The following is a 27,120-nucleotide window of genomic DNA, read 5'->3' on the forward strand; positions in this document are numbered from 1 at the left end:
TAGCTTCTCAAGCAGCCAATTTCTGGCGTGTCTCCAACACTCAAGCACTGTTAGAGCGATACGACTGTGCGCACTGGGATGAAATGGAATAGCTGATCCAATATTTACCCCCGGAACACAAATCAAAAGCACAAGAACTGGTTCCTGAAGGGCAACTTATTGCTAACAATCAAATAAGATGCTCTCTAGATGCTGCTAGAGCAATAAACACTAGTTCCTCTTAAGAAGGCACGCATGGCTCCGTGTATCTGGTTTTAAACCTCCATTTTAAATACCCCATTTGATAAGGAACATCTATTTGGCCAAGCGGTTGACTCTTCACTTGAGAAAATGAAGAAAGATACTGAGGTAGTCAAATTTATGGGAGCCCTTCAGTGTAGACCAGCAGACTTAGTTGTTGAAAAGAAAAAAAAAGCCCTTCAGTCTACACAGGGTTGTGCTTCCTTTCGACGCTCTATTTAGCAAGAAGGCTCTAAGAATACCTCACCAGAAGCCACCTCTACCTATAAGGGCAATAACCAACCCTCTCCATCTAAGGGTTATTTCAGGGGAGGTTATTTCAGGGGAGGTTACAGGGGTAACAACGGCAAGGGAAGAGGATGGGGTTCAAGCACACGCAACTCCCCCGCCAACACAAAGCAGTGACTTACCTTGACTACCCCCTGGCCACTCAACACCTGTTGGGGGAAGACTGTCAGAATTTCTACCAATCTGGCAATCAATAACAATAGACAATTGGGTACTCCAAATTATCTGTTCTGGTTACTGCCTGGAATTTATCAACATGCCTACAAATATTCCACTAAGGCCCCAAAAACTAGCACCAGATTATCTAGACCTCCTCAAACAGGAGGTTCAGTCTCTACTTCTAAGAGGGGCTATAGAGCTTGTGCCGTCCCAACATCACAGGTCTGGCGTATACTCATTTTATTTTCTCATTACCAAAAAATACGGTTCTCTCAGACCAATTTAAGTTCTCGGAGAACTCAACCAATACATTCAGTCAGACCATTTCCACATGGCGACATTTCAACCGGTACTTCCACTACTACAGAAAGGCGACTTTCTATCTACCCCAGATCTAAAAGACGCCTACTTTCATATACCAGTTCCCCCCTTCGCATTGCAAATTCCTCAGGTTTGTGGTAGCGGGTCAACACTACCAGTTCAGGGTACTCCCATTCGGTGTCACCATCGCCCCCAGAGTTTTCACAAAGTGTCTGGCGGTAGTAGCTGCTCACCTAAGGAGACAAAGCATCCACGTCTTCCTATACTTTGACGATTGGCTCATCAAAGCCAACACGTACCAACAATGTCTGCAGCACACTTTCAAGACCATTCGTCTACTGCACCAACTGGGTTTCACAATCAATGTGCCAAAGTCACATCTCCAACCAACCAATACAAAGGACTACCTAGGAGCCACAATAGATACTCAAAGAACTCTCGCTTTTCCCAGCTCTGCCAGAATGTGAAATATTCAAGCTTTAGTTCTCAGTTTTCAACCCAATCATTGGATTATAGCTCGAACGTACATGCATCTACTGGGAATTATGTCATCCTGCATCATGATCATTCCCCATGCCAGACTGCACATGCGTCCACTACAAGAATACTTAGCCAGTCAGTGGAACCAGTCTCAAGGTCTAATAAATGTAAATGTATATGTACTTGTATAGCGCCGAATCACCCCTGGGGGTATCTCAGCGCTGTACTCATACCGCTGAAGGAACCCTTCCTGGCTTTCTGTGTGAAGTGTCCACTCCTGGGCACCCCCATGGTGAAGCCAGGCATCCCAGCGCTGTTGGGGCCGTTGTGGAGATTAAGCAAGCTATTGCCCAGAGTTGCAGCGTGGGACCCATGATTAGAATAGGCACTGAGGCGAGAATATCCGGTCCGAGGAATTTATAGCCCGAGACCCTGCCGCGGCAGCAATCGAACCCTGGTCCCGGACCAGTGCTCTGCATCGAGATCTGCCGCTCTAACCATTGAGCCACACATCTCCACCGATCTAGTGTTGGTAAGCGGCCGTACTCATCGCTCTCTGCAGTGGTGAGAGACACAAAATTTATCAAAAGGACGGCTGTTTCTAGACCCGGTTCCACAGATAGTACTGACAGCGGATGTGTCCCTCACTGGCTGGGGAGTTCATCTGCAACAACACACAGTGCAAGGCTTGTGGAGCCAACAGCAGAAGTTGCTCCACATCAATCACCTAGAGCTGCTTGCAATATTCCCAGCACTCAACGTGTTTCAAACTCGGCTAGGGGGCAAAGCTATCCTAATTCGTACAGACAACATGACAGTCATGTATTACATACAAAAACAGGGGGGGGGGGGCACTCCAACTGTCCCGCTTGGCCCAAGACTTCTGGAGGTGGGCCTTTCAGCACAAACTGTATCTCCTAGTGGAACATCTCCTAGGAGTCAACAACCAGATTGCAAATCTCCTCAGTAGGCAGAGACAGCAAATACATGAATGGGAACTCCACCCTCAGGTCCTCCTTCCATATTTTCAACATTGGGGAGTCCCTCACATAGACCTGTGCGCCACATGCCAAAACGCAAAATGCACTAACTTCGCGTCCAGGTATCCACACCCATTGTCCAAAGGCAATGCACTATGGATGAATTGGTCAGGGATATTTGCTTACGCTTTTCCACCTCTCCCACTCATTTCATTAATAGTTAAGAAACTCAAACAAGCATCCCTGACACTAATCCTAGTTGCTCCCACAAGGGCACGGCAACCGTGGTTCACAACCCTATTGGCACTCTCACTAGTTTCTCACCAAAAATTACGTCTTACACTTAATCTTCTACCGAAGGGGATGATGGACGGACTGTTGAACATTGCAAGCACTCACCCCCAGTCAACTGATCTGGGTTTAATCCATCATCATTCTTTAGCTCACTCCGCCACCCCAGTTCAGACGTGGCCATATGCAAATCAGTCTGACCCTGTGCCTCATGGGAACAGTCCAGCCCAAACTGCCAAGCCATGTCTTCCCTGGACCGGAAACAAGCATCCTGGGAACAGTTTCTGGCTAATCCGCCGTCATCAGCCAGGCTAACTTGAATCCAGTAGCAAAGTGAGCAAGGGACCCTCGTCCGGGCATACCCTGCCAACTTAGGGCGAATCTTAATCTATCGCCAGACTGCATGAATATTATCAAAGAGGCTAGACGTCCTACTACAAGAGCCTGCCATGTAGCAAAGTGGAAGCGATTTGTAATATACTGTAATAACCACATCAACCCACTTGATGCTTCTGTACAAAACATTATTTGTTACATCTACAATGATCCAATTTAGCGTAAACTTCCATACGATTACATCTGGCTGCAATAGCTGCATATCTCCAGAATAGGCAACATCTATCTCTTTTTAGAGTGCTTGTTATCAAAGCCTTTATGGAGGGACTCAAAACAGTAATTTCCCCGAGACGTCCACCTGCCCCAGTATGGAATCTCAACATTGTTCTCACCAGACTAATGGGTCCACCCTTTAAGCCATTGCACAAATGTGAACTGCAGTTTCACACATGAAAATTGCTTTCCTCGTGGCTATCACATCTCTCAGAAGAGTGGGTGAGCTTCAGGCATTAACTATAAAAGAACCCTTTTACAAATGCACCAAAATAGTGGTTCTTCGGACTAATCCTAAATTCCTTCCTAAAGTCATTTCTGCTTTTCAGATCAATCAATCTGTTGAGTTACCCATGTTTTTCCTCAACCAGATTCAGTGGCAGAACGTGCCCTACACACATTAGATGTAAAGAGCATTGCTTTATTACATAGAAAGGTCAAAATTCCGTAACACAAGTCAACTTTTTGTCCCTTTTGCTCCACCACACAAAGGCAATCCCATATCAAAATCCGGAATTGCAAGGTGGATATTCAAGTGCATTCAAATATGCTATGGAAAAGCAAAACGAACGCTTGCAGTTCACCCTAGAGCGCACTCTACATGCAAACTGGGGGCTTCTATGGCATTCTTAGGAAATATACCCATAGATGACATAAGCAAAGCTGCAACATGACCTACACCTCACACATTCACAAAACACTATTGTGTAGATGTGTTAGCAAGACAACAAGCTAGAGTGGGCCAGGCAGTTTTACGTACACTATTTCAGACCACTGCAACAGTTACAGGTTGGCCACCGCTTAGGGAGATAACTGCTATATAGTCTATGCTTAGCATATGATCTATAGCTCATATGCCTCGAACGGAAAATGCTACTTACTCAGTATGCATCTGTTTTTGGCATATAGAGCGGTAGTCATATGCGCCCACCCACCTCCACGGCTGCCTATAGCTGTTGCAGTAACATCTTACTTAGATACATGCATTCATGAACATCTCCTTTTAATACTCCTACTATCTCCATTATCCCCCTCTGCGGTAAAACAATCTAACAATGGAGTCGATGCCCATGTGCACTATCACCTAAAGAAGGAGTGACCTACCTCGTGACTGGAAAGACTCTTTCGAAGAAAAACAAAGTGCAAACATCCGGACCCAACACTAGATGGCGATCTATGCATAGCATATGACTCCTCAGCTCTATATGCCAAGAACGGATGCATACTGGGTAAGTAGCATTTTCCTTTACCTACCTGCACCAAATCCTGCTTGGTTCTAGAAATAAAATATAAGTATGCCTTTTTTATACTTACCCAATTGGTCTGAATTCTGTCTCCGAGTGTGTGCCATCAGTCTTGATTGAGTGAATACAATAAATGCTTAACACACCGTCTGGATAAGACTAACTGCTTGCCCACACTACCACTAAGAGAGCTGTTTGTACTTATCTAATTTAGCCTCTGCTATACCTCTGGGGACTCCTTAGTCTCTGTGCACACTATACCTTACTTTGGTATTGTATATACAGAGCCAGCTTCCTACGGTAGGCCTCTAATGTTACCTATTGTGCGAGTCGTTTACAAGTCTCCCCAGGCAGGCAAAAGGCTGTCTCGTGGCTAGCCTCTACAGATGGCCACTGGTAATCGTAGACAAGAGAGTGGCAACTTTCTAAAAGTTGCATATGGCAACAAGTTAAACTAATCTCGACTTGGGCATGACGTCAGGCTTAATGTAGAGCTGGGTGGGTGCACTTCCAAAGTGCCTGAAAGTCTGGACGAGGGGCACATTTGGTGTCCCTGTGTATAGTCCAGTTCAAACCAGTTCTGGGAGCCGTTGGCTCCTGCTCTGGCGCAAAACTGGCCAAAGGACATGGGTGTAACCACCCCCCTTTCCTGATCCTCCCATGGGAGGGTCCCCTGAATCTGTCCAACCCTCTCCCCTGGCTACAAAAGGGATTACTTGGCCGTAGGACCCTAGGTTTGACGTGGACAGGAAACCACTGACCTTCGTTCGTCTGGACACCCTGGACTTCAACTGAGCACCGACTTCATATCCCTCTCTGTCCAAAGCATTGTCTGTACCCGTGCACCATACAGGCTCCGTGCAGGACCTGTGGAGCATCAAGGGCAACTGAAGTATCTCCCTTTGAGTGAAGGAGTCACTCCCCTGCGTTTGTAGGCACCGTAACACAACTGACCGTTCTGCAGACTCCGAAGGCTCTAGCAACACAGATGGTGGGTTCCTATGTTCCTTGAGGTCGAGCTGCCCTCTCACCAAGTTTCAGGCTGGTATCCCTTTTGGGCACCGCCTAACCCGAACCCCTATGCACCGTGTACTTTTGCAATTGCATATGATTCTTGGTGTTCTCCAACTTCGTGCATTGGGCTGTCGATAGCCCTCACCTCTGCGTACATTTTGTACAAAGGATTAGGCCTCTTCCCATTCTGTACCCTGCTAGCTTATGCTTTTTGAAACTGCTGGAGGTCCCATTGCGACTCCTGTGACTTTTAGCCTGTCGGTCCATTTGAGGGACAACTCTGCTTTTCTTGGGCTCTCCTGGTTGCTCCAGGCCTTCCCTGACTCCCCTTGCTGTGGTGAGTCCTCTGGTGCTTGCTGAGCTAGACCATAACGTTTTTTGACCTTTTTCGTGGGTTGCTGCTGCCAAGGCTTGTTGGTGCTCCTGCCGGACACTGACCCCTCAGCACTCGACATCCTTCGTGGGACAGCTCGTATCCGGCTCCTGGTCATCCTTGACGTCTCCTGGTCCCTGCAGCATAACAGTCAAGGCCTCCTTTTTTGCACCTGAAGCACCTGGCATCGGTGGGCATTAGTCTACCAAGCCCCTGGTCACTCCTAAGTGACCCAGACTCTGTCCCCTCTGGTTTCAGGTTCCTTCCATCAAGAATCCACCTGCGGATTCCACCGGACACTTTTCTTCTTTCCAGCAGTGGCATTTCTTTGAAGACTCCCATTGAGAACAACGGCGGTTTCCGACGCCACTTCAGACCTATGCACCCGGCTTCCCTGGGATAGGTAACTCTGGTACTTCGGTATCCACGGGTGGGGTGGCTCTCCAACCTTCTATGTTCCAAAGGGTTTCCTCGTAATCCTCTGGGAAGGGTCAAACCTAAAAACTCCAACCGCAACTCTTCCATTGCATTGCATGTAGCACGCAGTTGTGTTCACACTGCACCCGTCCTCCGTGTGGTCCCTACTTACTCAACTTGGGTGGTTCCTTGGTGTCCCAGCTATTCTACATCCTGTAGACATTTTGACTCTAGTCGTGGTTCCTCAACCACTATTTTAGTATATGGTTTGGTCTCCCCCTGGAGCCCCCTGTGTATTAGTGCTACTTACTATTGATTCTGTGCTTAAGTATTGTGTGCTTGGTGTTTATCTGCGTGTAGCAGATACTGTGAGGTATTTAAGGTGTCTTATAATAATAAATATATGTTCGAAGCATATGAGCTGTAGATTGTATACTTTAGAATAGATCGCCATCTGGTGTTGGGCTCAGATGTTTGCAGTTTGTTTTTGTCGAAGAAGTCTTTGTTAGTCACAAGATAGGTGACTCCTCTATATGGTGACAGTGTGCATGGGCATCGGCTTCATCCCCAGATTGTTCGAGCCAACCACACTCCGGTACCGAAAAAAACCACCTTCGGCACTGAAGTCCAAGGCCACCGATAAGCCACGCCCTCCTCATCGGCACCGGAAAACCCTACGGCGCCGAAACAGCTGAAGGACAAACCCTCTGAGCCGAAGCAAAAGGGTAAAACTTCGACACCGAAAACGTCGGGACCGAAACAATCCGGGGAAAAACCGTAGACGCCTAAACCCCTGAAGCAAAAGACTCCGGAGCCGAAACAACCGACAAATCAGTCTTCGGAGCCAAACAAGGCTTCTAAACCAGACACTATGCCTGAACAATCTAAGACTCCTCATAGGGAGAAATCTTCAGCACCGAAAAAGAACACCGGCTCCAAAGAACTTTTTGTCCCAGATCCAAACAAGAAAACAATTTCTACCCATCCAAAGACTGGTCATACAAACTACAAAAAGGAAACTGGACCATTTGCAAAATTCACCGGTTCCGGCTAAAAGAATAGACATGGGCACTAACACCGCTCCACCCTGTACACCTCCTCCTCCACCTATTGATCCCAATTTACTTATCTCTCCAGTACACTTTTCAGAACACACTTTTCCACACTCACAACCAGAGGATAGTGATAATGGAGATGGGGGACGGACAAGGGAATGAGAACATAATCCCACAACGAAACAATGATGACGATGATGATCCCCCACAGGAGCCAGATCCATGGATTGACTTAAAAGATCAAGATCTTTATCCCTCTAAGCCATCCCCATCAGACGATAATGTAGGTTTTGCCCAACTAATCAATAGGGCCGCAACATATCACGGAGTCAGTCTACATTCTGACCCTGTAGAGGAGGATTTTCTCTTAGAGACTTTTGCTCAGCCACAAAAAACCTCACACGTCCTACCAATGTTAAAAGGGCTAATTAGACACACCAGAAGTGTTTAAGGACCCTATTAGGACTAGGGTTCTTAACGCAAGGATAGACCAGAAATACAATGCTGCTCCCAGTGACCCCCATATACATTAATGGTCCGCTTCCTTTAGATTCCCTAGTAGTGGCTAATGCACGTAAAAGGGCCAACTCTCAAGGGTCAGGTGACGCCCCGCCCCAGATAAAGAATCCAAATTATTAGACGCATCAGGCAAACGTATGGCGTCTCAAGCTGCAAACTATTGGAAAATAACCAATACACAAGCTCTCTTGGCAAGGAATGATAGGGCACACTATGATGAGCTAGAGAAACTCACTCAACACCTAACAGAGCAATACAAAGACAAGGCCAATGACCTCATACAAGCAGGCAAATTAATCATGAACCCATCAATCAAATGTGCTCTAGACGCCACGGACACCGCGTTCCGCACAGTCAATACTAGCGTATTGTTACGCAGGCATGCTTGGTTCAGGATTTAAACAGGCGGTGCAAACGAGTATCCTTATTCAGTCCTTCGACCAAGAGCACCTCTTTGACCCTGCAGTGGACACATCTTTAGAAAAGTTGAAAAAGGACACTGAAACTGCAAAGTCTATGGGAGACTTGCAGTTATCTTCTTCTAGAGGCTCCTTTCGACGCTCCTTTTATAGGGCTGGCTCAAAAACCAACACACCAGAACACCTATCCTCATCTTACAAAAGCCCCAACCAGAGTTCTTTTTCCAAAGGATACTTTAGGGGAGGTTACAGGGGTAACAACAAAGACAGAGGCCAGGGTAATAACACCCGCAGCTCCCCTACCACCAAGCAGTGACTTCCCTGCGCTTCCCCCGACCACTCCACACCCATCGGGGGACGCCTTTCACAGTTCCTACCTGTCTGGAATTCCATCACCACAGACAGGTGGGTGGGACAAATTATCCAGTATGGTTACTGCCTTGAGTTCCCCCAGAACTATGTGCCTGGATTCAGCTGCTCTACACCGCCCCCACGGCCAGGGCGAAGACAGGTTCGATTATCTCCTTGGCCTACCCTATCTTTCGGGGTACGCGCCAGGGTTGCCCATTATCGCCTATATTGTTTGTTTTAGCGCTTGTGCCTCTGGCCCAGAACCTTAGGCGGGCCATGGTCCCCCGTGGGATTCAGATGGAGGGTGTCCTGCATTCAGTCTCGCTTTATGCGGACGACATGCTGCTGTACTTTCGTGATCTCCAGGCCGATATGAGGGAAGTGGCGGATCTTTTTCTTCACTTTGGGGAGGTTTCTGGGTTGCACCTCAATGCTTCCAAATCTATAGCCTATTCCTTCAGTGGCACGCTCACGGCTCCGAAGCTGCGTTTTGGACCTTTGTCCTTCAGGGTGGCACCAGTCACTTTTAAGTACTTGGGGATTAATATCTATCGGTCCGTGCCGGATGTCATAGAAGGTAACCTGGTACGCACAATCTCTTCCATACGTTCCCAAATTACATTTTGGAATACATTGCCTCTTAGCATCGCGGGACGGTTGGCGATATCTAAGATGGTGATGCTGCCTCGCCTGCTTTACCATTTCGTCAACATCCCGGTGGTACCCTGCTTGGATCTTTCGAGAGTTGGATACCCTGCTGACCTTGCTGGTCTGGGGTCCAGGGAGGCATAGGGTAGCGTTAGCTAAGCTGCGGCTCCCGAGTGGCGCCGGCGGTATGGGAGCGCCTAACTTTTTGGCGTATTGCATTGCTGGTCAGCTGCAGTGGATGGCCTACTGGCTGGCCGGGAAGAACCTGTTTCAAATAGGCTACACCCCGACCCAACTAGCGCGTGGTACCTTGCAGTCGTTGTTGTGCCCCTAAGCCATCGGACCCCCCCGGCCCTACTGAAGATAGCGCTTCACTATTGGACAAGGGCGTGTAAGTATGCTAAAATCCACCATCCATATTCTCCCAATATTCCGCTGTGTGGCCTCCCCACAAGGCAGGGAATTCTGAATGCCGGTAGATTACGGAATTGGGCGCAACAGGGGGTGGAGCCAATAGGAGCCTTTTTTCAGGAAGGAAGTTTGATGCCCCACGTGGACTTTGTGCGGGTGAACGTGGTACCCGATACCCAGGTTCTGCTCCATGCGGCGATCTCCCTGTACATTCGGGCACAGTGGCAGACGACACCTGTAGAACCCTCAACATTCCACCTCCTGCGCTCCCTCCACATAATGGGCCATGGACGTTTCCTGGTTCGTTGGCTTTACCGTGGCCTCCGAGAACACACACAGATTTCCTTGGCTCCTCTCAAGTTGCGGTGGGAAGCAGATTTGTCCCGGGCATTTAGTGATAGAGAGTGGACCTATATACTGGACTACCCTAAGAAAGTGTCCCGCAGTTGTAGGTTGAAGACTATTCAACTGTTTGTCCTCCACAGGGCTTATCTTACACTCCATACACTAAGTAAGATGTACAACACAGCGGTATCGGCCTGTCCTCGTTGCCCGGCACCAGATGCCGACCTGATGCATATGCTGTTATGCTGTGGCTCTGTCCGGCGCTGCGGGGATACTGGGGTAGAATAACGCAAGTTTTATTTACAATCACCGAGCGCCCCTCCTGGGACACAGCAGAGGCTTGTTTATTGGGCCTTTTACCGCTCCCCCTTAAAGCGAAACTGTTGCGTCGTTTTGCCAATCTGACTTTAATGCTAGCAAAGCACCTGATAACACAGCGTTGGAAGTCTTGTGCCCCACCGCGTGTAGAGGCCTGAGAAGAGGAGGTATTGCGCTGGTCGGTGGCGGAGCGAGAGGCCCCGCACCGTGAGGAGAGTCGGGGGGCTACGCAAGCATCCTATCTCCCTTGAATGGGCACACTTGACTGAGCTGTTTAAAAGTGAAATGGGGGAGGAGTCTGCAGGGACCCATCCCCAGAGTTCCCCCTGTATGTGCCGTGGTACCTATCAGCGGATAAGACTGTGTGTTTGTTGGAACCTGTCCCCTGGCAATGTTAGATGAAATCCCAAAATGATTGCAGCCACTGCCCGGTGGGTGGTGGTTTACTCCTCCCCTCCTTATTCCACTTATTCTCATTCATCTAGTTCTCCCCTCTTGATGCACTGTTATGCCTCGTCCCCGGGGAATACCCTGCGGCCCTCAGACCGAATTTATGTGGCATGGGTTGGTTATGGTGGGTGGGTTCTGGGTGGGAGGGGGAGTTGGGGGGGATATTGAGTGGGCACCGCTCCCCGTGGGTACAGTGTCTTGTAGGAGGGTTACTTAATGCATAGTAATGTGAGTGGTTGGTGGCCTATCAGGCTGACCTGTTACATGTTAAGAATGTAAGGACAACTGTGCTATTCTACTTCTAGGTGGGTGCAAGACGCTTGAGATGTATCCACTGCCATATATGTACTTAATGTGATTAATGCAATATGTAATTCATTGATCCTTCTAAAGGGAACATTTAATAAAGTTTGTTTAAAAAAAAATGGTTACTGCCTGGAACTCGCGTCCACTCCCCCACACATTCCTCCCAATCACCGTCCAATGTCCACAGGACATTTGACTCTCCTCAGACAGGAAATTCTCTCTCTACTACATAAAAATGCAATAGAACCAGTCCCCTTACCCCAACAGAGCACAGGGTTTTATTTGCTCTACTTTCTGATTCCCAAAAAGGACGGCTCTCTCAGGCCAATATTAGACCTCAGACCCCTAAACCTATACATCCAATCAGACCATTTCCACATGGTCACTCTCCAACAGGTGCTCCCACTACTTCAACAAGGCGACTTCCTCTCCACTCTGGATCTAAAGGACGCCTACTTTCATATTCCTATTCACCCTTCTCACAAAGTATCTCAGGTTCACGGTGGACGGACAACATTATCAGTTCAAAGTCCTTCCATTTGGAGTAACCACGGCACCCATGCTCTTCCCCAAATGCCTTGCCGTGGTAGCTGCTCATTTAAGAAGGCAACACATTCATGTGTTCCATTATCTGGACGGCTGGCTCATAAAGGCCCAATCCCACAACAATCGTGTGCAACACACACACAAAATTATCCTGCTACTTCACGACTTATGTTTCACAGTAAACCTCGACAAGTCTCACCTTCAACCATCCAACATACAACAGTATCTAGGGGCTACTCTGGACACCTCAAGAGCTCTAGCATACCCCAATACAGGCAGGATTCACTCCATGCAGGCTCTAATATTACAATTTCGACCTCAACACTCGTTGCCAGCTCAAGTGTTTATGCAGTTAATCGGGATGATGGCTTCTTGCATCCTCATCACCCCTTATGCAAGACTCCAGATGCGTCCCTTGCAGGAATGCTTAGCACATCAGTGGAACCAGGCTCAAGGTCAGCTGACAGATCTAGTGTTGGTGGACAGCCGCACACATCGCTCTCTGCAGTGGTGGAATACACAAAACCTTTCCAGAGCGCAGCCGTTCCTCGACCCGGTTCCACAGATAGTACTATCAGACGCGTCGCTCACCGGCTGGGGAGCTCATCTACAAAGTCTAACTGTTCAGGGCTTATGGACCCCTCGACAGAAACAACTCCACATAAATCGGCTGGAGTTACTAGCAATCTTTTTAGCACTAAAGTCTTTCCAACTTTTGCTACTAGGCAAAGCAGTCCTAATATGTACAGACAACATGACCGCAATATATTACATTCAAAAGCAGGGGGGGACACACACACTTTCCAACTTTCACGCCTAGCGCAAACTATATGGAGATGGGCTATTCCTCAAAAGATATACCTCCTCGTGGAACATCTCCCAGGAGTACACAATCAGATTGCCGCTCTGCACAGTCGACAAATGCAAAAAATCCACGAATGGGAACTTCATCCTCAAGTTCTTCTTCCATTCTTTCAAATGTGGGGACACCCAGACATAGATCGGTTTGCCACACATCACAACGCAAAATGCCCAAACTTCGCCTCGAGGCAATGCGCTATGGATAAAACGGTCAAACAAATTTGCTTACGCTTTTCCGCCTCTCCTCCTCATACCGCTAGTGGTTCGGAATTTTAAACAGCATTCCCTCACAATGATCCTAGTTGCTCCAATGTGGGCCCGACAACCATGGCCCAACACCCTCCGTATGCTCTGCAAGATCTACAGGTGGATCCTGACAGACACAAGGAAAACAGTCACCCAGGCCCTAGTCAGCAGCAGACTCGACTACGGAAACGCCCTCTACGCCGGAGCCCCGACCAAGCTCATCAACAGACTGCAAAGAATCCAGAATGCCTCTGCACGCCTGATCCGCGATCACATCACCCCCCACCTGAGGAGCCTGCACTGGCTCCCTGTCGACAAAAGAATCTCCTTCAAGCTCCTGATCCATGCACACAAGGCACTCAACAAGACGGGCCCAGCCTATCTCAACAGTCGACTCTCCTTCTACGTACCCAACAGGAAACTCCGCTCCGCAGACCTCTCCCTGGCTACCGTCCCACGCATCCGTAGAACCACAGCCGGAGGCAAATCCTTCTCCCACCGCGCCGCCAAGACCTGGAACACCCTCCCCCCTCATCCTACGACAAACCGAAGACCATCTAGCCTTCAGGAGATAACTCAAGACCTGGCTGTTTGACCAGTAGCAACAGCACCCCCCCTCTCCCCACCCTCAGCGCCTTGAAACACTTGCGGGTATGTGGTGCGCTTTATAAATTATTTGATTGCTAGATTGATGGTTCACAACCCTCTTGGAACTATCAGTGGTTCCACCTCAAAAGCTACACCTCTCACCCAAACTTCTTACATAGAACCATGGAGAGATAAGACATCCAGATCCCAATCAACTCAATCTTGTGATCTGGCTCCTGAGGTCCTAGAGTTTGGCTGCCTCAATCTCCCGCCAGATTGTATGAACTTCATCAAAGAGGCTAGACGTCCTAACACAAGAGCATGCTTTGCAGCAAAGCGGAAGCGATTTGTTTATTGTACAAATAACAAAATCAACCCACTGGATGCTTCCATTCAAAACATTATCTGTTATCTCTTGCATCTACAACAATGTAATTTGGCATATACATCTATACGACTACATCTAGCTGCAATAGCCGCTTACCTCCAAAACAGACAACACTTGTCTCTATTTCAAGTTCCTGCTATCAAAGCATTAATGGAAGGACTTAAAAGAATAATTCCACCTAGAGTTCCACCCTCCCCAGTCTGGAACCTCAATATTGCCCTTACCAGGCTTATGGGCCCCCCATTTGAACCTCTACACAAATGTGAGTTACAGTTCCTCACTTGGAGAGAAGCCTTCCTGGTAGCTATCACATCCCTCAGGAGAGTTAGTGAACTCCAGACATTAACCATACAAGAACCATTTTTACAAATGCATCATAGCAAAGTGGTTCTTAGTCCTAACCCAAAATTTCTATCCAAAGTAGTTTCTGCCTTCCACCTTAATCAGTCTGTTGAACTCCCAGTTTTTTTCCCTCAACCAGACTCCGTGGAGAACGTGCTCTTCACACACTAGACGTCAAGAGAGCGTTACTTTACTACATAGAAAGAACTAAACATTTTAGAAAGACTAAACTCCTCTTAGGTATCTTTCTCCCCACCTCACAAGGGCAATCCCATTTCACAAACAGGAATTGCAAGATGGATCGTCAAGTGCATCCAAATATGCCATCTCAAAGCTAAACGCACGCTAACCATTCCCCCTAGAGCTCATTTCACACGCAAACTATGGGCTTCTATGGCATTCATATTGAATTTTCCCCTAGATGACATCTGCAAAGCAGCAACTTGGTCTACACCACACACTTTAACTAAACACTATGTAGATGTGCAAGCAAAGCAACAAGCTAGTGTGGGCCAGGCTGTATTGAGAACACTTTTTCATTTTTCAGACCACTGCAACTGATACAGGTTGCCACCGCTAAAGAGAGAAACTGCTATATAGTCTGTGCTAAAGTATACAATCTACAGCTCAAATACCTCAAACGGAAAATGGTACTTACCAGTATGCATCTGTTCTTGGCATGTAGAGCTGTAGAGTTGTATACGTTGGATACCTTTGTCCGTTGCAGTATTATCTTACTTAGTTACATTACACATGGACATCCTTTTCTACTTTCCTACTAACTCAATCATTACCCTTCATGGCAAAAAATCTGGGGATGGAGTCGATGCCCATGCGCACTGTCACCATAAGGAGGAGTCACCTATCTCGTGACTAACAAAGACTTTTTCGACAAAAACAAACTGCAAACATCTGAGCCCAACACCAGATGGCGATCTATGCTAAAGTACACAGTTCTATATGCCAAGAACATATGCATACTGGTAAGTAGCATTTTCCATTCTTATAACTACTGTGTGGTTCTCCTTTCATTTAACCAATACAAGAAGGTTGCATTCTGGTAAAAAAAGCTGCGTAACATTCCTACGAGACTAAGCCTGAAGGCTGCTCTCCACAGCTACCACTTGGATAGCTTTCTAAGATTATATTTGACTTCTTAAATCACCATAATGTTGTTTAGACTGGTGCAAGGTGCCCACTTTAATTAGTGGACATCATATACCAGGCCACCTTCTCACACAATCATTCTACCAGTCCCTTTCACAGTAAAATTGACAACTTTGGGTTTTTACTGTCACAACATTTACTTTCCTATATAGCTAACACAAGATGATGGGCGGAGTGCTGAAACTTCTCAAACACTCCCCCCTCAGTCAAGAGATCTGGTGCAAGTGCCCTGGTAGTCAGGATATTGGTGTAGGGGGACTCCTGCAGGGTGTTATCTCGAAACTCGGCTGAGAGACGGAGCTAACCTCCTAGAGCCACAAAAACCTCCCCCTGAAGTGTTGCTCACTCGGTGGGCCTGATGGTCAACCAACGGTGAACCGGGCAGATGCGGTCGGTGCCTGCAGATGCAGGTGAATGTCTCATCCACCCCAAGAAAGATGCTGGATGGTTGCAGAACTTCTGGGCAGTCCTCCAAGTGTTGGGGAAGATGTGCAGCTGCAGGATGAGTTGGGTGTAGGGAGTCCCCTTTCTGCATGGTTGCCCCCAACTTGTTGCCAGATACCTGATGCAATTTGACTGAGTGTGCCCTAGGTCCCTGCCAATCAGGTTCCCAAGGCCTGTGTTCCTTCACTATACTTCACCATTGTTTCCACAATTGGCACAACTCTGGCCTACCTGTACTCTCCTTGTAAAGGGTACCTATGGTACCAAGGGCATGGTAGCCAGGGAAAGGCCTCAGAGTGCTGCAGCATTTACTATACCACTGCCATTGCAGCCTGCTAGTTGTGGTGCAGCTAAAAGTGGAGAGTCAACATGGCACATATCTGTGTGCCATGCCTGCCCAGCACTGTATGCGGCCTAGGTAAGTCACCCATAAGGCAGGGTGCCCTATACCTCATGTGAGGACCTATCTGACTGGTGAACACCAGCCTGTCACCACCAGAAGTTTCTGAACACCTGGGGTGGGAACCTGCGCTCCCTGGTCTCAGACACACAGCCTTTCCTGGGCGGAGGTGTTCCCACCGCACCCCAGGTCAGGAAGAGCCATTTGTGGCAGGGGAGCTTCAAAGGCCTTGCCTCCTCTGTGACGTGCTATTAGTAGCAGGCCCCCTTCCTGTCTGACCCCCTTTTCTGCTGGAAGACAGGCGGGAAAAATCAGGACAGCCCAGAAGCTGTGCCCACCTCTGCCAACCCCACCCCTCGGGTGGGGGAGGCGATGTTAAGCCCACTCGTCAGTGCATGACATCTTGCAGATGGTGCCCACTCCCCCACGTGAGGTGAGCACTCTTAAGGTGTAGTCACCATTAAGACAGTAGCCCATGGGCTAGAAACTCTAAAGGGGGCAGCCCTCAATCCAGAATTCATTTTCCACTTGACAAGAAGGACCAAAGAGTTGTGCTGCAGAGAAGAGGATGACGACAACTGCTTTGACCGCAGCCCTACCGGCCTGTCTCCTGCTTCGAAACCCTTGCAAGCTGAAACCTGTGAGTCCTTCAGCCAGCAGCCTCCAAGAACCCCAGGGACCTGCCCTGCCTTCCCAAAAGACTCTGATCTCCAGTGGACATCCGGTGCATGCATGTTTCCCAGAGGCAGTGTTATAGGCTTGTAACAGAGCGAAACAGGAAAATAGGGCAGAGCCTCAGCAGGGCGAGCACAGCGGTCCTCTCGATGCTCCCCGTGCATTTCTCCCGACTCTTGCACCAGGCCACCGGGAATCACAAGCCGGGGAGCTGAGCTGAGGTAGAAGATATGGAGCTCATAACTCAAGTTCAGGTACGGTACAAAACCGTGAGAAGGCCCGGGCCTTTGTGGGACTCACCTCACCAAAGGTCCACAGGGGGTGGAGGAGCTGGAAGGGGCAGGCTCTATGTGTCGGCATGCCTGGTACAGCAGTGTCCACTCCCAGATCCCTCGTTAGCGCTGCCTGACATGGTCCAGAGAGTAAAATATCCCAGTGTGGTACCAGGCTTTCCTGCATACTCCTGCACATTTCTGGTGCCCTTGGTTCTGCCAGTAAGCGGCCCAGCGAGGCTGGGTGCAGCTTGCGGGGGTCACGGTGCGCCCCATTCCTAGTTTAATTTGCACTCAAGCCCCAAGCCTGCACACCAATGGGCCAGCACCTCCACGTTTAAGGGCCAACAGGTCATCAGCAGGATCAACACCCAGGAGTTCCTCACGCCACCCCACGGTGACCTGGGCCCAGACAGCATTAAAAAACCTGCAGGAGTTAGCTAAAAGTCCAGCGAGGGCCTCAATTTGCAAGCTACCAGCTAGGTCTCTCACCTGCTCCAACCTCCTCCGATGACATCAACAACCTTGCAATAAGCCCCCTTGAAGCTTGCATAAGGGAGATCACCGAATATCCTCATGCTACTCGGAATAAAACCTGCCCTGTACTCAAACTCTACCACTCCGAGGAAAGCCACTAGCCAGACAAGGAACACATGAAACACCGTACAGGTGCACTCACCCCTGAAATCGCCTCCTAAGGTTCCCCTAAAATGGCTTCATTATGCAGTTCTTTGAAAATATCAAGGACCCCCTGTAGAGTATATATCAATTCCTAGGACAAGGCAACAAGCATAGTAGGTATTAACTTCCAAGGCAATTGTAATGAGGTAATTGTCACAATAAATGTCTATTTCAGGAGACAAAACCAAAATTTGTCTAAAGAAGCACAGTGTACCACAATAGAGGATTATAAATAAACTTTTTTCTTTATTATAAAGAAATGATAATTTGTTATATAAAAATATTTTGTTTGGCCATATACAATCACAGATTAAAAAGAGGAATACATTTTTCCAATATTTAAAAATAAATCAATTTTGTTTGTGCTTATTTTTGTTATTATTGTTGAATTAATACATCATGAAATTTGTGTATAATGATCACAAACATTAATTTGTTAAAACAGTAACAAGGCAAAAAGTCAAACCGTACAAAAAAATGTGATGCGGCAGTAGATTGTCTTCGCACGTTTCGGCGCACTGGCGCCTTCGTTAGGAAAGCCACACAAATTTTTTTCTGATGACTAAAGAGAAAATTCTCGTGTCTTTTCAGGCAAATTCTATTGCCAAAATCATATATATAGTCACTTATGACGGCAGAAATAGTTGCCAATCTTCCTAGTTGTATACGGTTTATATATATATAGAGCCAGATGAAGAGACAGCAAGGAGAACCCAATGATGTCTGCCTAACACTGAAATTAATGTAAATGATGTAGACACATCTTTTTCTTTTCGTTGATTATCGAAAGACTCCAATGTTTTGTTCTTTATCACGTATGGTCTCGTAGTTGAAGATTCTCATACGGGCAACAAGCGCCTCCAAAATTCACCTCTTCTCGGCTTTAGGGATTTCCGCTAGCAAAACCTTGGAAGTTAATACCTACTATTCATTATGCAGTTCTTCCATATTGTCCCTAGATGAGGGGTTTTACTGGTTCCTCTACTGCCGGCTATTGGGAAGGCGTTGGGCGCAACTCACTCCATGGTAGGGCCTAGCACGGGTACTACTGGCAGGCCTGCCCACCCTAACCCCATCAAGTATAACGTGAAGCGAAGATTACATTCATGCCCTGGGGTTAGGGTCTTCCCTGAGCAAGCTATAACTAACCCATGGCTAGCCTCTAACTTCACTTCCAGCTCCCAAGCACGGGAACTCCTGATGCCAGACCCAACGAGCCTTCAAGACTCAGTGTATGCAGGAGAACCCTCAAGCAAAGCAAATGAAGTGCAAGTAATTACTGTGCAAATTCACAATCACAGTTCATTTGGCCCTGAGGAACCAAAGCGGCATACCCCTCTAACTTCTCCTGGACTAACCCTGCAGGCAACAGTCTCAACAGCTGAAAACACTGACATGGGTGAACTTGCAGCCTCCTTTCAAGAAAGCAGGGATGTAATAAGCTTGCAAACCTCCTTTGCCAAAGTTACATAACAATGTGGTAATGGGTTGTGATATATTGAGCATCTCTGCTGTTTGAATATTATCAACAGGTGCAGTATTTCACAGTTCCTGTACAAGTCCAGGTAAGAAATGTTACTGTTGCAAAATGTGCTTGCCACACATTAATGGCATTTTAATTTGTTTTTTTTGTAGATACTCCTACTTAGAGAAATTCATGACATTTCAGATGTCTTTGCGAAGGGAGGATGTGTGGTTGCCTCTTATGTCTTATCGGAATTCCTTGTTAGCTGGAGGAGATGATGACACCATGTCTGTTATCAGTGGAATCAGTAATCGAGGTTCTTCGGTGAGGAGCAAAAAATCAAAACCAGCAACAGGAAAGCGGAAAATACCTGATGGTATGTAATGCTTGGTGCGGTTAAGCCTAACATTTTTTCTGTATTTCAATTCTGAAAGTATTCACCTTTCAGGTTGTGAAATATCTTGGAGAACTGGAGACTTATACGCAGATAGGTTTCAAAATGTATTAATAGTTCCACTAGTGCAACCGTGTATTGAAGTAAACAAGGATAATTGGGTACAGCAATCCCCTGAATATTAGGTTCTATACCCTAATTATGTTAAGTTGATGGTTGATTTTCTGACCCAGAAACAAGGGTGTGTTCTGCACTCCAGGAGTCAGACATGCATGCTATCTATTTTTGGCTGATTGTACAGGCTAAGCCTATGAAAGTCTTTCTTTTGGTAGCTAACCAAGCTGCTGTAGGTGGAATACTTTTCCTGATTAGGGTAATTGATGCATGTTATATGCAGCGGCAATGGAGGAGGAGCGTTGTCCCACTGACTCTGAGCCAGTAGCGGAAAAATAAAACAATCTTACTATTGTTTTATTTTTTCAACTGCTAGCTCTGAGCAAGCGTGTGCAGGGAAGGGCGGACCGGGGCTTGGGAGGGAGGAGGAGGACTAGTATGTGCACTCCTAAGTGCGCATGTGTTTGACCGGTCATCTCAGGCTGACCAAACACACATGTGCACCTAGATTTCTCATGGTTTCTGATGATTGAGAGCAGCGCAAGATTGGATGGGAGTCATGATACTTTCCCATGGACTCCTGTGACAGCAACTGCAGCAGAGGAGAGCAAGGTGGCCAGCAGCACCATGCAAGTGTTTTTAAAAAAAAAAAAAAACATTAATCCCCCTCCCTACTGCTCTGCCATGCGCTCCTCCAGCGTGCTTCCCGATGCATCCTGCAGATTACGAACCTTGTGTGTTCTCTCCTTATTTTAGGAAACGTGGGCGTCTTCTCAACAAGTAGCGGTCTTCAGGGAGGTCATGCTGCACATTTTTAGCACTTTACCGCTTCCATCTAGTGTGCCTTCGGGCCCCAAGGAGCTACATGGCCTCATGTGGGTTTTCTGCCTCAGGGTCTGTCCTCTGTGTCGACTGTGCCCCTTTATCCCAGATTTGGCTCAGCACTGGCTCCAATGCGGACTTCAGTCCTAGCACGACCCTCCGCATCGGTTATTTGCAGCCTTTAGTGCTCTCCAACACCGTGCAGAATACACCTTGACCGAGAGAGTGCCAGGCTTCCACTGGAGAGCAACCATCAGGCGACGCTACCAATAATTTGCCCTTCCACTTGGAAGGATCCAAACTTTGTACACTACAGAACTAAATGGTTATTAGGCATAGCCCCGCACTACAAGTCCCTTTAAAATTCATGGGCTCGGGGCGTGACCAAGATGGCAACTGATTAGGACGTGCCTGCTAGTCGCGCATGCAGGGCACCGCAGTCTGAGCTATGCACAGCTGGCCCGGTGGGTATCCCGGGGCTTCCGCTGCCTCCACAAATAACCTGGGGAGGCCTGGAGCAGAAGCAGAGTGGTGAAGACTACTTGCGAGGGGAGTTCAACCTCCTCCCATTTCACTCTGGCGGAGCAGCGCAGAGCGATGTGACCGCCTAATCCATGTCACAGTCACAGGACCAAAGCAGAGTGGGGCCTATACCAGACTCGAGCAGCCAAGATGCTGCCAGAAGTCGATCAGGCCTGCGACCCTTTCCAGGAGAGGAGAGTTTGCGACAGGACGACGGGAGCGTTGGTGGGTGGAACAAAGCCGCGACCGCCGGCGTCATACCAGAGAGGCAGAGAAGCTCAGCAGATGAGGGAGGAGCGGCCCCGGGGAGGTCTCAGCAGAGACAAAGGCCGGGGATGCCGAGGCCCCTGTTACCGCCTCCTTCCTCGAAACCCTGTTTGCTTCCCTGAAGGACGATCTACAAATGATGAAAAAGGAGCTGGCACAAGAAATTAGGGAGGTACGTAAGGATCTGGATTTGTTGGGGGACAGAGTGGACACACTAGAAACGCAGGACTCCTCCAGGGACGAGGAGATAGACCAACTTCAACAGGAGGTCATCCGACTAAAGATCCAACATCTGGACCTCCAGGCACATGCGGAGGATCTTGAAAACCGCTCCTGGCGCAATAACATTTGCATCCGAGGCATTCCCCAGGGAACGAAGGGACCAGACATCGCTTCGTACGTGGGGGATCTCTTCCACTCCATCCTGGGTACCCCACCAGACCAAAGAATCAAGTTAGACCACACAAACAGAGCGGGCCTGAGGAGGCCGCCACCGGCCCTGCCGGCTGATATCCTTACATGTGTAAATGACTTTCAGCTTAAAGAAAAACTTCTCCGGCAGGCAAGAGACAAACACCCAATCGAGTTTCGAGGCCACTGGCCCATTTTATGTCCATACCTCGCAGCCTCTACCTTGCAAAAGAGGAGAGAGTTTCAGCCAGTCACATCCCATCTGCAGTCCATTGAGGTCCCATATTCCTGGGGCCATCCCCTCTGGCTGATTTTTCGATGGAAAGGCAAGATTCACCAACTCTGCTCGTTGCGGGAAGCCTGACACTGCTGAACTTATCAGAGGTTATCCATGGGGGCCCCTATTCAGGCAGAGAACAAGGACAGGACCGTATGAGGGTGTAGATGGCAGACGATGGGCCACTCAACAATTTGCTTCGCCTGGATCCGGAGACAATCACCAGAGAGAGGAAGGCGGTCATAGCCTCTCTCAGAGAAGATACTGACCCCCCAGAATGAAAGCCGCAGTGCTGTAGCTTGGCCGCAACAGGGGGGCTGTCCCGGGGGCCCACTTTTCCGGATTCCCTGTACTTGTGGCCGGTAGGGGCCTGGGAGGGGCAGGGAATGGGTCCTGCTAACCTCTCACGCCCTTACTCATGGGTCACATGACCCAGGACTCTCGCAATGTTCGTCAGTTTCTGTTAAGTGTTTGTTGTAATGTTAATGGGTTGTACAGTCCCTCCCGATCCAGGTACACAAGTCACCTACCAAGGGGAATCCCTCGTAGCTATATCACTAGCCTTAAGCACCCTTCATGACACAACACAGATAGGACCTGCGGTTTCACTTCACAGACAAGCCTCTTATAGCTATACTCGTGTAGAAGGACCAGATGACCCTGCATCTTAGGATCATTTCATTAAACGTAAAAGGCCTCAGCATTCCAGTCAAAAGACGGGCCATACTATCATATCTCAAACACAGATGCACATGTCTCCTTCAGGAGATGCATCTCCTACCTGGAGACACGCATAGGCTGCTCTCTAAGGCATTCCCTCAACAACTCATCTCGTCTCACGCCAACAGCAGGGGTAGCTATTCATATTTCCTCCAAGTTCACAGGTAGGGTATGTCCCAAACAAGCAGAACTCGGGGGCAGACTACTGGCTCACACCTTTCAACTAGGATCTCACAACCTTACCATAGGCTCAGTGTACACTCCGAATGGGGGGTAGGACGGGTTCTTACACAAGGCAGTATTAGATGTGTCCAGATCGGATCACATGTTGCTATTGGGTGGGGACCTTAACCTGGCCTTTGATAACGCAGCAGACAGATCGGCTCAACGACAGAGAAAGTCAGGAGCCCTCACAGAAGAGGGGAAGCGGGCTCTGGCAGAGACAAGATTGGTAGAGACAGGATTATTCGATGTATGGAGGGCCTTTCATCCTACAGATAGAAAATACATTTTTTACTCCCATTCACATAAGACCTATGCCAGGATCTATTATTTATTGGCCATCGAAGCAGTTGTCTCACAAGTTCAACAGATAGCCATACTTGCCCGCTTGCTATCCCACCACTCAGCAGTGTGCTTGACTCGGGCTCTTCCGGGCACCAGTCTCGTGCGCTTCACTTGGCGCCTAAAGGAAACAATGCTCCACCGCCCTTAGGTAGTGCAGCAAATTACAAAAGCAATTACAAACTATTTAGACGCGAATTACACGCCCAGAACCCCCATAGCAATCCTCTGGGATGTCCTGAAGGCGGTAATTAGGGGGAGCTAATTACCGTCTCCTCAGCCGACAATAAAATCAAGAGAGACAAGCGAGACCAACTCATGCGGGGAGTACAGGAGCTAGAACGTATCCACCAGAGAACGGGTGTCCCCAGGATTTGGAGGCAGCTGGAACCTGCCCGAGCTCACTTAGCAGGCCTAGACTTAAGGCAGAGTACTTAGCGCGGCACCTTAGACATTCCTTTTAAACAGGGGGGGACAGAAGTGGGATATTGTTGGCCATTAGACTTAGGGTGCAGAGGCAGGCCTCCAGCATCTTAACAGTAGTCAACTCGCTAGGGCAAGAGCAGTCCTCAGACCAGGCTATTGCCAAAACCTTCCACCACTATTACACGTAACTATATGGAGCACAACACCTACCCCCGGACGGCCCTGCCCAATACTTGCAGGACGCGAGCACCACCAAACTAACCCCCGAACAGCTCGAATCCCCGATCAAAATAGAGAAGATCTCAGCCATTTGCAAACAGAAACTGTTTAAATCCCCATTCCAGATGGCTTTCCCCCTCCTTTTTACAAAACCTTTTTCCCCATACTAGCTCCGATACTCGAGCGTATACAATTCGATTGGGATCTCCTCCTTAATACAGTCAACAATGCTAGAGGCACTGGTCGTAGCGATATCTAAGCCCAGTTAGGATAAACGACAAAGTGCGTCTTACAAGCATATCTCCCTCCTTAACGTGGGTTTTAAATTACTTTCAGGGATTTTAGCGCAACGCCTCTTCCCATTTTACCAGGTTTGATCGACCCGGACCAAGCGGGTTTCGTGCCCAATCGCAAGTGCACTGATAATACCAAGCGCCTCTTACATATCAGTGACAAAGGGGAGTGCTTTAGTACCAAGCACTTGATTCTCTCCATTGATGCAGAAAAAGCGTTTGACAGGGTACATTTGCCTTATTTGGAGGCAACTATGCAACACTTTGGCATTCCAGAGAGGTTCTTGGGCTGGGTCTTAAGCAGCTACACTAAGCCAGTAGCCTCAGTCCGAGTAAATGGCTTTACATCGACCCCTTTTCCTGTTCAGCAGGGTACGTGACAGGGATGCCCGCTCTCCCTGCTCATTTTCGCCCTCTACATGGATCCATGACCCAAAGAGTACTCACCAATCCCCTGATAACTGGAGTGGGTTTAGGAGGGGAGGAGCAGAAGATTAGTTTATATGCGGCTGACGTAGTCTCCACCCTGGAAAATCTCAGTCTCCTTACTCGCCTTTATGGCTGAATTGGAACACTTTGCGGAGGCGGCAGGCTTCAGAGTTAATGTCCACAAATCTCAAGCTCTCAACCTGTCCCTCACCCAAACCACTGTAGAGGAGTTAAAGTGCGATTACAAAATACAATGGGCCCAAGAAGCAATAGCCTATTTAGGCCTCCAACTCATAGCAAGCACAAAACACACCACTTCACTACACCACAACTTCACAGCACAACTCCAGCACGTACCAGAATGCCTTTGTAGATGGAGACCACACACACTGTTCTGACTAGGCCGCATAGCAGCGATAAAAATAACAATCTTACCAAAGATATTTTTTTTCCAGACCCACCCTGAGGAGCGATTCGCTCTATGCAGTGCAACTTGGAATACTTTATATGGCGAGACAAAAGACCCAGACTGCGCAGAGAACCATGATATAGATCCCCAATAGAGGGTGGCCTGGCAATCCTAAACCTGCTGGAGTACTATTGTGTGGTGCAGCTGAGAGCACTTGTGGAGTGGTCACGACCAGAATCCCAGAAGCACTGTTTTTTTATGGACAGAACCATAGTGAATCAACCCTTGTGCGGGATCCCCTTTCTGACTAGAGAGGCACGTCCCCGCAATCTTTATCTCTCAAGGGTCACTCCAGCCCACCTCAGAGCCTGGGATATAGTAGCTACGACCCATTGTCTTGCGACGTTTCCCTCACCATTAATCCCCATAGTAAATAATCCTGCATTCATGCCCAAAACAGGAATCGGGGGGCCTACAGTCAATGTACCCAAGAAGGACCCAGGTCTATTGGCCACTTCTTTGACGTAGACGGTCCCCTGTCATTTGATGACTTCAGAACACAACAGAATCTCCCTAGAGAGAGTGCTTCCGCAATCACCAAATTAGACACTGGGTACTCCAAGCAGGTGTCTGTGACAGGACACAGAGGCCCCCCCCTTTGAGAAATGGCTGGTGATGAAACACTCACTCTCGCCTAATAACAGAAATGTATGGCCTACTCTGGCGCACCCCTAGGGCCAACAAATCTCCGGGCAAGCTGAGGTGGGAGAGGGAATTGGGTAGGAGGCTCTCAGGATAGAAGTGGACAGACCATCTATTATAGAGCTCCCCTCACGGCACGCAATGTTGACAGCATTGAGACAGCTAAAAAAGTCATCACCTACAGGTATCTGACCGCTCAGAGACTCCACAGAGGCAATTCAGCCCGAGACCCTCTGTTCTGGAAAGCCTGTGGTTCACTGGGCACATTGACTAATCAATTATGGGATTGCCCTCGAATTTCTGGATACTGGTCACAAGTATTGGACGGCATAGATTGCTATTTAGACACTCAGCTCCCTCGCTTCCCTGCATACACCCTACTAGGCCTGCCCATTGCCCTCACTTTTCCTCTTAAATCAAGGAGAGGTCGACAGATAGCTTTGGCGCTGGGGGCTACCCTCCAGGATGTTTGAACTCACTGGGGGACAGACACCACTCCTACTTATCTGGGATGGCTCTGTCGATTATGGTACACACTAGGGATGGAGAGGGTTTCTCTCTCCCTCGCCAATCAAGGAGGCTCAGTTCCAGGACCTCTGGGAACCCTTCCTATCATTATTAACTTCCGAATTCAAAGAACTCACATGTCCCTAATATCTGCGCCAACTACGATTAGCAGGGCCCCCACAGACAGCACCAGGAAGAGAAGCGGAACCCAAGTAGACACGCAAAACTAGGTAAAGGGTATCATATTTGGGCTGGGCTGGGCTGGCGGGGCGATTTCTTTGTAATATTTCCCTTTGCTTTGCTGGGAGTGGGAGGGGAGGTAGTTGGGGGGCACATTGTAATCTTTTATCTACAAGCCATCCCGCGCTGTTGGGATAGTCGGAAGTAATTAAGCGCACTTAATGTATTGTTATTAAGGATTGATTACCACGCTCACATTTTTTAAGACATTTAAACATAAAATTCATGGGCTCCAATCCCTGGCTTAATCGTTCGTGAGCACCACAGCTTGGGTTACCCGTTCTGACTAAATCTAATAACACCAAGGCAACATACACAGTTGTGGAAGAATCACCCCGTAAGTAGTAAGGTGACTCCGATTTTATCCCTTTTACAATTAACTTTAAAAAGCATGGATATTGCTAATGATCAGGATGATATTCTTTAATTTCTTCTCATAATATAAACGACGAATACAGTCATCACTTTTTGTCACATAAAGGAACTTCATC

At 48.2% G+C, this 27,120-nt stretch overlaps 1 protein-coding gene across 2 annotated transcripts in view; it reads left to right on the plus strand.

Annotated features, from left to right (window-relative positions):
- Window positions 1-27,120, plus strand: part of STAG2 (STAG2 cohesin complex component) — a 1,427,207-nt gene that overhangs the window by 1,187,931 nt on the left and 212,156 nt on the right. For both annotated transcript variants that reach the window (XM_085608133.1, XM_085608134.1), the window contains exon 31: window positions 19,484-19,689. In XM_085608133.1, coding sequence (XP_085464259.1) covers window positions 19,484-19,689 — 206 coding nt within the window. The remainder of the gene's footprint in view (window positions 1-19,483; window positions 19,690-27,120) is intronic.

This window comes from Triturus cristatus, chromosome 5_2, assembly GCF_964204655.1.
Source record: "Triturus cristatus chromosome 5_2, aTriCri1.1, whole genome shotgun sequence".
NCBI lineage: Eukaryota > Metazoa > Chordata > Amphibia > Caudata > Salamandridae > Triturus > Triturus cristatus.